General features: G+C 41.6%; 1 protein-coding gene across 1 annotated transcript in view; it reads right to left on the bottom strand.

The window, feature by feature from the left end:
* Positions 1-2296: 2296 nt before the first annotated feature.
* BMX (BMX non-receptor tyrosine kinase) overlaps positions 2297-11512 on the bottom strand; it is a 34208-nt gene continuing 24992 nt past the window's right edge. The window contains exons 13-18 of the mRNA XM_030552008.1: positions 10222-10393; positions 8590-8806; positions 6476-6540; positions 5772-5890; positions 3213-3370; positions 2297-2371 (exon numbers count right to left, since the gene is read on the bottom strand). Of these exons, the coding sequence (XP_030407868.1) occupies positions 2297-2371; positions 3213-3370; positions 5772-5890; positions 6476-6540; positions 8590-8806; positions 10222-10393 (806 nt within the window). The remainder of the gene's footprint in view (positions 2372-3212; positions 3371-5771; positions 5891-6475; positions 6541-8589; positions 8807-10221; positions 10394-11512) is intronic.

Raw genomic sequence — 11512 nt, 5'->3', positions numbered from 1 at the left:
AATCAACTTTGCAGCACTCCACTTTGGTTTGTCAGACTCAAACAAACAATGCTGCCTCACACAGGTTTGGAGCTTCAGCCAAAGCACTAATTAAAGCCTCTTCTGAACATGATCTAGTTCAGAGAGAAGCGGCTACCCTGTTTATATCCATAAAACTTGATGCTAACGAGAGAAAGACCAACATCAAACATAGGCCAAGGACATATGGAAAACAGTTCATAACTGGCTCTTACATGTACTAAGCTTCAAAACTAATCAAGCAATTTTATAATTCAATCTAAATGTAACTGAAAACAAGGGAAAGGCCTATAACGAAGGATCAGTTAAAAGCAACTATTTTCATCCGTCTTAAGCAACATTTTCCTTACACTTCCCATTCTGTATTGGGCATTATGGAGAAAAGGGGGAAAAACCTGTTAAAAATGCTATGCAGACATTACTGGCCAGTTCCTAATAGTCAGACAGGAATTTTTGTAAATGAGCATAATTCCCTCTAATGTGCCTGTTTACCACTGTACTCCAGGTGCCAAAGCATCCTCTGCATTAATATTTCAGCCTGACTTTTAAAAATAAACAGTTCTGCTATACATGTTCTTTCTACTCCTTTAAAAATACCAGAAACATGGCAAGACAAACACTGGAGCAGTCGAATACATAAAGTTCAATGTACTCTTCCCCCCTGTAGAGCCAAAACAATTACTGTTACCATTACTATGAATCAAACACTATTCAAAATTTTTCAACATGTACTTAGAGGAAAATAAGCCAAAATTTGCAAACCTGGGTGCCTAAGGTTAGGTTCCTAAATCTATATTTAAGCACTTACATAGAAGTAAGTTCAGAGGTGCTAAGCAGTGCCAGCTGTCATTGCAGTCAGAGGGAGCCAGTTCCTAATAGTCAGACAGGAATTTTTGTAAATGAGCATAATTCCCTCTAATGTGCCTGTTTACCACTGTACTCCAGGTGCCAAAGCATCCTCTGCATTAATATTTCAGCCTGACTTTTAAAAATAAACAGTTCTGCTATACATGTTCTTTCTACTCCTTTAAAAATACCAGAAACATGGCAAGACAAACACTGGAGCAGTCGAATACATAAAGTTCAATGTACTCTTCCCCCCTGTAGAGCCAAAACAATTACTGTTACCATTACTATGAATCAAACACTATTCAAAATTTTTCAACATGTACTTAGAGGAAAATAAGCCAAAATTTGCAAACCTGGGTGCCTAAGGTTAGGTTCCTAAATCTATATTTAAGCACTTACATAGAAGTAAGTTCAGAGGTGCTAAGCAGTGCCAGCTGTCATTGCAGTCAGAGGGAGCTACAGTGTCCAAATATGAATTTAGGAGTCAAATTTCAAGCACTCAAGTGTGAAATTTTTGGTCATGCCATTATATTAATAACATTTCAAATGGTGATGTCTTCTTCAGGTATCTGGTCTTGCTGCTCCCATACTGATGTTTCAATAGACCAGTCTGTTTAAGGCTCATGGAATTCTAGACAAGGATAGTTGTGCATTATCAGGGATTAAATAGGGAATAAGAAGGTATCACTGCCACCAGTAGCCCCAAAATTGTATTTCAAATGCCACACAGATCTAGTTTAGAATGAACAATGAATTAAATCTATGTCATTAGGGCTCAATCCAATATGCACTAGTCAATGGAAAGACTCCCCTTGACCTCAGGGAAACTGGATCAGGCCCTAGTGACCAAACTGATATGCTGTTTACTGGCAATAGCATCCACGTCATTGAAGTTAATACTAATGCCATTGAAATTGCAGCCACTTGCACCAGGTATGAATTTGACCCATAATACCAACCTCAGGTTTATATACCAGAAAATACCCTGGGATCTGATATGATAATGAGAAAACCTATTAAGCTTATATTACCCACGTTTACATTTTCCAAATAAAGATAATAAAATCCTGTTGTGATCTGAAATAAACCCACCATAACAAACCTTGAAAGAGTTTACATTATTACTGCATATTTCTCTGCTTGTGAAGTACTGAGGGTGGGGATCATACTAACAGCATCAGTAATATACTTCTACACTCTTCTTTCAGACAATACCAAGTCACCACAACTTCACAAGACTTTTCTTCTTTACTCTGTGTTGTTAAAGCACTGCGAATTAAAAGACAATGAAAAACCAGTGTAATACTGCTGGAGTCAGCCAAATCCGGAGTCAGCCAGATTTCAGAATTCACACAAGAGTATTAGCTCCCACAAAACAGACTGGTGATATATCAACCAATATTCAAAGCCACATGATAAGGACTTGTCTTCAAGACTTGTCATCTTCTCTGAGTGGCTCAATAATTGATAGGAGTTGCTGAAATGTGGGGCGCTTTTCTGGCAGCTATATGAAAACAAAGAACAACTTATGTGGTTACTTAACAGTGAAAATACAACATAGTTACTGTAACACTCATTTTTCTTAGCTCAAACATTCAGAATTATGTAGAGGTAACTGCATTTATGTGGCAAAGCTATTTATGATTCCAAGCACTGTAAGCTTTAAATCTTTCTTCTATTGCTATTGCTTTCTTTTTTCTTTCTCTTTAAAATTTTTGTTCTAGTAGAACTTATTTTTGTCATGTTTGTTGTGAGTCATATAAAAACTAACAATCACCATTTTATAGTAGCACCAATAATGTGCCAGACAGTTTCTAGACACTCAAGAAGGGACATATCATAGTTTAAAGACCGGTAAACAGAGGTGGGAAGAAGAACAATAAATTGGGAATTTTTTTATACTGGAGAGTCACTGTAGGCAGCATGGCAGCATTGATCTTTAAGAGAAACTTAAATATGGATACAGAATGATCAGTGTTTGACCTACAAACCTTGACAGTGCTCTTATGTTTAGAAATTCAGGCACAGAGACATTATGATGAATCACAAACTCTAAATCTGTCATCTACTTTGCGGTTTATTTTAAAGCTATCTTCATAAATGAATGGTACACCTTCCTCAAAAGGAAAAATTTTGCTTAATTTTCCACACTTGTCCTCTTGTTAATTATGGGCCCTTTCTCTGGATTACTGTTGTAGAGGGCTTTATGGAAGCTAGTTTTTCTCTACAATTGACGTTATTTAACAGAAATAGTTTCCTGTATTGCTTTTTTTTCAACTGCCCATCATGAAGCTCATCAATTGTTTAAGATAACATCTCCAGCGCATATGGACCAAGGTACATACCTCATGCCAGCAGCTGTACATTAACTGATAGACGGTCTCTGAGGCCAGTTGTGGTCGGTAAAGCCGATATCCCTCAGAAACCTTCTCAATCACTTGTATGTTATCATACAGTTCATAGGGTTGCTTTCCCAAAGTGAACACCTCCCACATTAAGATCCCTGCAGAAATTTCCAGGGTTGAAAGACAAGAAATTTAATGAAAAAACCATTCCAGATCAAGACACTTAAGCAATACTCATCTAACAGAATGGTAATAACAGATGAGACTTCTAGCACAAAATGTTTTTCTAGCAAATGTGTGGGGCTGATTTGTGACCAGGGTATGATGAACGGTATTAGTGTTAGTGATGCTGTACTCAGTTGAAAACAACATACTGTTGCAGTGGAAGGTGATGTTGAATGAGACAAATGTTTGATGGTGTTATTCAGTGATAATGCCCAAGACATGGCAATTTAAGATTTGTCCTATGTCAACTTTACAAAATATAGAATAAGTACTAAGGGCATTTTGTAGATGATTTTCTCATGTGATTTTACAGATGTTTTTAAGGGACTGGGACATTTAGTCCTTTAGTGTTAGGAGACTTAAATAAGATTCCCAAAGGACTTACAGTGCTTATACATAAGGTTGCGAGTCTGTCACAGAGATCACAGAAGTCATGGATTCCGTGACTTTCTGTGACTTCTACAGCTGCTGGGCTGGCAGACCCCTGGGCTGCCCGAGTAGCTGACCCCGGAGCCAGCTGCTGGGGCAGCCCTGGGGCCAGCCGCACTGGCTACTGCTGGAGGAGCCCCAGGGCCTTGGAGCAGCAGTGGTCACGGAGGAGCAGCAGTCCCAGAGGCTGCCCCAGGGACTGTCAGAGCAGCAGTCCCCAGTGGCCTTGGAGCAGTGCGGGGCAGTCAGTGCCACCAGAGCAGGGGCCAGCCATTGACCCCCACACACCCTCCCAGAGCATCAGTGTCCCGGGGGCCCCCAGAGCAGTGGCACCCTGGTCCCCAGGAGCTGTTAAGTTTTAGTCACTCAGGAGTATTTATAGTAAAAAAGTCATGGACAGGTCACAGGCAGTGATTTTTTGTTTATTGCCCGTGACCTGTCCATGACTTTTACTAAAAATATCTGTACTAAATCTTAGCCTTAATTATATACCTTTCATACCTGTCGATAAAAACTGCAAGCTCTAGACATCAGTTAATGTAATTGTCATTAGTACCTGATGTTTTGTGACAATTTTGCAGTAAACACTCTTTCAGGCTAATTAAACCTACATGAAACTCATGTCAATTCCAAATTGAAAAAAAAGTATTTCATTGTTTCTTAATTACGTATAGAACTGTACACAAAGAGTTTTTTCAAAAGTATTTTTTTCTGATTAGTTTTTACATCAGAATTAGCAGGCCTTGACTACTTTGTAGCTGCTTGAGGACTCTTCTGAAGACTGGCGAATTGCAGTGGGACAGAAAGGGCATAACAGAATGAAATCTGTATTCCAGCTTTCCCTGGAGTTCTCCTAGAATACCTAAAAATCAACATAACTTCTGTTCAGGATTCAGCTATTGGAATATGACTATTGCTCCTGTTCTTTAGCCCTCCAAAGAGTCATCAGGCAAATACAGGGCAATCAAGAAATGATGGGCCTGATTCTTCTCTTGCTTACACTTGGGCAATGGATCACTGTAAAACTGCTATGAAAGAGAAGACAATCAGGCCCTGTATTTCTAGGGTGAAATACTGTCCCCCCTGAAGTCAAAATTGTCACAAGGCTTCAGTGGAGCCAGGATTTTGCCCACAATGTAAAAGCAAACAGGAAAAGCTATCATTTATAAAAAGAAATTATGATGCCCTCTGTATACTGTATATCATAGTAGTATAGGGCACAAGCAAAACATTTTCAGCATTGCAGTCTTTCTTTTAATGGGATAGGGTGACTAGCTGGAGACAAAGCTGAGAGGAAGAAGAATTTGGAAAACCTTTCTTCTGCCTTGTTCCCCACAGCTCAGTGCCAGGCTGCCATGAGAAGATCAGCTGTTTGAGCTCTCCTGGCTGGAAACAGGTTTGCATCATGTTCTAAGTTCTGGCAAGAAGCTAGCGTGGCACATGCATCCCATGATTACACAGTATCGCGTGCTCACCCATGCTAGAGGTTAGGCTTGAGATTTATGAATCTGCTACAACCTTTGAACTAACTGAACAGGTCTTTTAGCTCAGGCACTAGAGGTTGGTGCTTTTAGAGCTAGAGGGCTCCGGTTCGGTCTCTGCTCCAGCGACCCACCCTGGGCATTGCACTACACACATATTGCACAACATATGGGTAGTGGGCCAAATTCTAGTCTGTGCACCCACAAAGATGCCATTAAGATTACAGCAGCTTGGTCTATTGTTATTGCATGGCAATATTAAGCAGAATATACCTGCTATAAGTAGTAAATACCTCTCTTCGACTTTTGCACAGTAGTTAAAGTCTGTCAGTCATTTTTTTGGCTTTTCAAATATGCAGTCAAGTTTGCATTTTTTTGAGCTTATTAAGCATCTCCAATATGAAAGGTCAAATCCCATACGTACCAAAGGCCCATACATCCGACTTGCTGCTAAACTTGGTATAATGAAAAACTTCTGGTGCCGACCACTTCACTGGAAACTTAGTTCCTAATGAACTTATATACAGGTCATCCAAAACATACCTGCAAGGGAAGAGCCAGTCTTCAGGCTATGACAAATAGCTAGTGAAACATTGTTTACTGCTTCTGCCTGGAATGCCCCGCAAGAACTCTCCAACAAGCCTGTGAGCAAAGCCTGGCCAGAAACCCAGGTCTCCAGAGGTGACCTGATAGAAACTCTAACCTCAAGCTACGAGGTATGTTGCTGCAATCAAGTTATCAAGGGACTCTTTATCATGTCATTGCTAGAGGGATCAGAAACCCAAAATCATGTGAATCTCTCACAAAGGGAATATTGCACACAGAGAATATTGTTGAGATTTCTTTCACAAGCAGGAAACGGTGATGTGCATACATTTGCCCTCTAACCTTTCGCGATGACAGGAGTCTGCACCTTCTATTTTTTATTTCATTGAAAGCCCCAGAATGGGTTACAATCATTAACTCAGTTGGACTAAAGAGAACTAGATAGTCCCTGTGGTTTAACTTTACTAATAACCAGTTCATTCACTGTTGGTTTCATGGCAGCGCTGGCTGGCTAACACCAATAAAGCATTCAGGATTGATATTATTGCACTACAGTGGTTGAAGAGTCAGTCTGTAGCTTACCTAGCCATCCCAAAGTCAGACACCTTCACAGTAAGATCACTATCAACCAAGCAGTTTCTAGCAGCCTTTAGTGGGAAAACAAGAAAACAGAGTGAGTTACCAAAATCCAAGTGAAATAAGAGTTTGGTTATTTTTAAGTAGTATTTCTATCCTTCAGAATTCCTTCGCAAGGGTCCTTGGGCTAGAACCTGGGTCTGTAGAGCCTGGGACAGCTACAGTCGGGGGGACTGTGGAGAGTAAGCACTGCAGGAAGTACTACCGAAGTACTTGCTGCCCTCTGATTTGCCAAGTGCCCCTACTTAGCCTCAGGGGTTGCCCCAGGAAGTTGTCTGGACAACCACATGGACTTTGCCTTGTCTCCTGATCTCTTATCCCAGCCTGACTCTGACCCTGATTCCTGCCTCCTGATTCCAGCCTGGTGCTATCTCTGACTTCCGCTCTCTGACCCTGGTCTGACTCTGATCCCAATGCTTGCTTCCTGAACCTGGCTCTTGTGATTTATGCAACTCCGGCTCAGCGACCACTGTTCCTCACATGCAGACCATGGCCTAAATGTGACTACTAGGTCACACTGCCTATGCCCTGATCACTTATATTCATGAAGTTCTTTGATTAAAAAATGATGCAATATATTTTTAATTTGTAACAATAATAATACCAAGCTCTTCAATAGCACTTGCCATCCATAGATATCAAAGTGCTTTACAAAGGAAATCAGTATCATTATCCCCATTCTACTGATGGGGAAACTGAGGCACAGGGCAGCACAGTCACCCAGCAAACCAATGGCAGAGCCAAGAATTGAATGCAAGTCTTCTGGGTCCCAGACCAGTGTTCTAGCCACTAGGTAACACCACATCAAAAGTTGCTAGTACATTAAAAACAAGAACAACATATGTATGATAGGAGAATGCTGACTTGGTTATTTACTATGCATTATAAGGAGAATGGATTATTGAGAGATAATTTAAGCAGTATGGTCAATGAATAGGCCAGTGAGAGCCCCGATCTGCACAGACTTATTTATTTGAGCATTTACCTAAGGCTATCATCTCTGCCCTGAGGGCTGTTAACAGGGCCATCTCCAGGCACCAGCTTAGCAAGCAGGTGCTTGGGGCGGCCACTCCGGAGAGGGGTGGCTCATCCAGCTATTCGGCAGCAATTTGGCAGAGGGTCCCTCACTCCCACTCTGAGCAAAGGACCTCTCACTGAATTGCTGCTGCAGATCGTGGCTGTGTTTTTTTGGGCTGCTTGGGGCAGCAAACCCCCTGGAGTTGACCCTGGCTGTCAATCCCAGGGACATGGTTCACCTCCTAAAGCCAAGTTCAGTTTTTATTCTTGGCTCTGTATGGTTTGTAACAGTCAGTAGCAAATTTTCAGACATTGCCTTTATATTTATAACTTGAATTTTGTACAGATAAACTGCTCGGCATCCTGGATTTCTGATTTGAATGTGCAGACTGGTTAGTTACATGTCCAGTTACTCAATTAGTATACACAAATAAATAACTGCAAACACTACAATGAATATTTAAAATGATGGTTGAAGCTGCAGATGTTGGGCTGAAGCTCCTTTGAAAATGTAGCTCTCCATAGTGTAGAGTCTCCTGCATTTTCCAATGGCTATAGTTAGAACACAGAGTGTCAAGACTGAGCCTGGAACATGAGTCTCCAGGAGCTAGGGATAGTTCTCTTTCAGTGATCTCACACAATAACAAATCTGCTCCAACCCAAACCTGTCTGCCAGTGTTCTTGAACACATGTTCCTGCCTGGATACCAAGGTCCTGATTCTGCTCTCAGTTATACTGGTGTAAAGTAGAGCTAGATCACTATAAAACCGGGGTGCGTAATAGAAGGAACAAGACCCAACTAGGTAAAATACTGGCTGATTATAACAAAACCTGAAAGGTTCAAGTTCTTGACACAGCAGCTCTTCTTATAATGGTAACAAAACACCACTAAACAAAATGTTCTATTCCAGTGGCCTAAATGTCCACATCGTTACCCTTGTTTTATGCCAGTGTGAGTTACACTGGTATAAAATAGGAGTAACAGAACATAGAATCAGTCCTAACTCGCCTCTTCCTACCTATCCTATGTGGCTAGAGCTTACCAAGTCTCGATGAATGAACTGCTGACTCTCTAAGAAAGTCATAGCTTCACAAATGTCATAACATATTTCCAGCAGCTGAGAGGGTTGCAGCTCCTTTCCGTGACTCCTCAAGTAGTTAAGCAAACAGCCATTAGCCATATATTCTGCCACTATATAGATGGGATATCTCTCTGTGCAAACTCCATAGAGCTTAACAAGTTTGGGATGATTAAGTTTCCTGAAACAAAATATTAAGACATAAATATGTTGCTCTATTTTGTGAGCTTTTATTCCTTATCATCACCTTGACATTTGTAAAGGAACTTTTGGAACCATGCAAACAAATAATAATAAGAGTTCTAGCCTAGTTTGTAAATCCTAACACAAGTTTGGGTTTGGTCAATGAAATCTCAGACTTAAAAATCTCCCTTTCAAGCAAAGGTTAATTTCTTTCTCCATGCTAGCATGAAACAATTGCACAAATAATCACTAATGGTGAAACTGACTATTTTAGGTTCCAGTAGTGCAGACTTCTGAGACCCACCAGCACACATGAAGAAAGCTGCGTTAGTGTATTGGCACCTGAGATTTAAGGGTTTTAGGTCACAGAATGGACTGGGCCCAACCCACCTGTGCCTTAATAGCCTCTCAAAATGGGCCAGATAAAGGGCAGCTGATCTCTGTAAAGAGCTGGAGGAAGGCAGGAAACAAGAAGGGAAAGCTGTGGCAGAGAGTGAGAAAGGTTCCTGCAGGGAAGATCATGCAATCAGGGGAGTTGATCCAGCTTGGAAGGGCTGGGAGCGGCCTGCTGAAGCAGGGAAGATCCTGAGACACTAGGGGAGTTTTGAGACAGTACCTCAGGGAGGATGGGTTGTCCCTAGCTTAAGTCTGGGGAAGCCTCATTTTGAACTTTTTGCTATTAAAACTAGACTTTAAGGAGGGGTAACATTGAACAAAGAGAAGCCTTTTTTGAATTCTTGAGGAGTCCAAGAGGAGAAACGGAGGTAGGGCACGACAGAGCCACCCTAGGCTATCAGAAAGCATTCAAGATAAGAGGTGGCTACATTCCTACTAAGAGAATGTAGCAAAGTAGAATCAGCTATTATAACCATTTCAGCTAGTCCACTGACAGGAACACAGCTCATTTCCTTATGTCGTGACATACCTAAAATGGCCCTGAATAAAACTACTTGCAAACTGGTATCTCACTGTGGGTGGTTACCTCCCCATTGCCAAGGTGAAATATACTGCAGATGCATTCATTGGTCTAATACGTCCCATCTACTCATGAGTATGTCACTCCTACCTGCTTCTGATGACAGAAATAGATAATTCCATCCATGCCTGTTGAAGGAGGCCTTTCAATAATAAAGTACATGTTTAAATCACACATGCAGAAGCTCAGCAGTCAGTGAAGCTGAAGAGCAGTATAATACTGGTTACTGGTAACCCCAGCAATCTCTCTACTATTCTGTTGATGCCTCTTTAAATGTGATGCCGTAGGTGGCCACATACTCAGCCCATGCCTAAAGCTGCCTGTGGTATTCATTTTGAAGAGGAACTTCTTTTTTCAGTGACTATTCTATGTTAGTGAGATGACTTGTGGAAGAGCCTTATTTACAATGTTACTTCATTAAGCAAAGTGCAGCTTACATCATGGTGTGAGCTTCCTCTATGAATTCATCTTCTGACATTGATCTTTCTTTAATCATCTTAATGGCAACATCGTACTTTCCCTTCCATTTTCCCAGCTGTACCACTCCAAATTGGCCACTTCCTAATTCCTTTTGCAGGATGATTTCCTCTCGTTTCAGCTCCCAGATCCCTAGACAGACAGAAGCAATCCCTTTTAGCTACCAGCCTGACATATTCAGTCCCAGGGTCCTAAAGGTGTCCATCCATTTTCTTTTGCAGTGCATGAAAGTGTGCCACATGAAGTCTATAGGTTTTGTATGCGAGTGACATCAGAAATGTAGCACAACCCCAGAGTGCCATTTGATACTACAGCTGAGGTATGTTAGTTCGCAAAACCAGATAAAGTTTGTGTGACTTATGAAGGACTTTTGGGTCAAACAATCGAAATATCACCAGGCTGTTTTTCAGTTGGCTTTGCAAACAAATGCAATCCCACCACATAATGTGCCAGAACAGAATAAGAAAGGGCCAGACTGAGATGGCTGTGGCATGGGTGTGCAGATGGAGGGAGTGCACAAGGAGCCAATCACTTGACCCCAGAGGGAGTTGGGGAATGTGGTTCCCATGGCCTTCCAACATCCACACACACAGCAGCCTTGGGAATAGGCTGTGTGCACTGGTGGGTGGTGACTAAACTAGCTTTAAGAATAATGCTTCTGTGCACTCCCCATATAAGGGAGCTAGGGGAGGGAATGATCACCAAAGAACAATCCCTCTCTACACTCTATGTGTGGCAGGGTGGTTCTGCATTACCTCTGACACAGAGATAAATGTAGGTGGCTGCCAACCAGAGAGTGTAAAGCTTCTGCAGCCTTCTATAAGGTCAAGATTGGAAGTAAGGAAAATCCTAATGGTTTATTTTTACAGACAAATTATACCTTGTCGGTGTGACGATGTGTGGGATCCATCTGTACAACCTAAGGAATTCTGAGTGAGATTATGAACTCTCTCCATGCGTCTTTATCAAACTCTATTTGGAATGTGCAGCCTTTTGTCTTCTCTGTTGTCCTTTTACCTCATCTTGGACAGAAGTTCCTTGGGGGGTGACACAGGACTGGCAATAGAGGGTTGTGAAATCTAGGTGGTCCTCTACTCAAATACAAGTGCCTTAGGAAATAGGCAGGTTCCCACCCAGAAAATCTAGTCTGTCAGGGGAGAAATAACCTGGCCACAAAGTCATCTGGTACGGGTTTGGGATCATCTGTGGAGCCTGATCCAGGAGTCACAGGACAGCAGGAATGGAAGGTTA

This window comes from Gopherus evgoodei, chromosome 1 (assembly GCF_007399415.2).
Source record: "Gopherus evgoodei ecotype Sinaloan lineage chromosome 1, rGopEvg1_v1.p, whole genome shotgun sequence".
Lineage (NCBI taxonomy): Eukaryota > Metazoa > Chordata > Testudines > Testudinidae > Gopherus > Gopherus evgoodei.
Note: the sequence above shows the minus strand (reverse complement) of the source record. Positions and strands in the feature narration are given on the sequence as shown.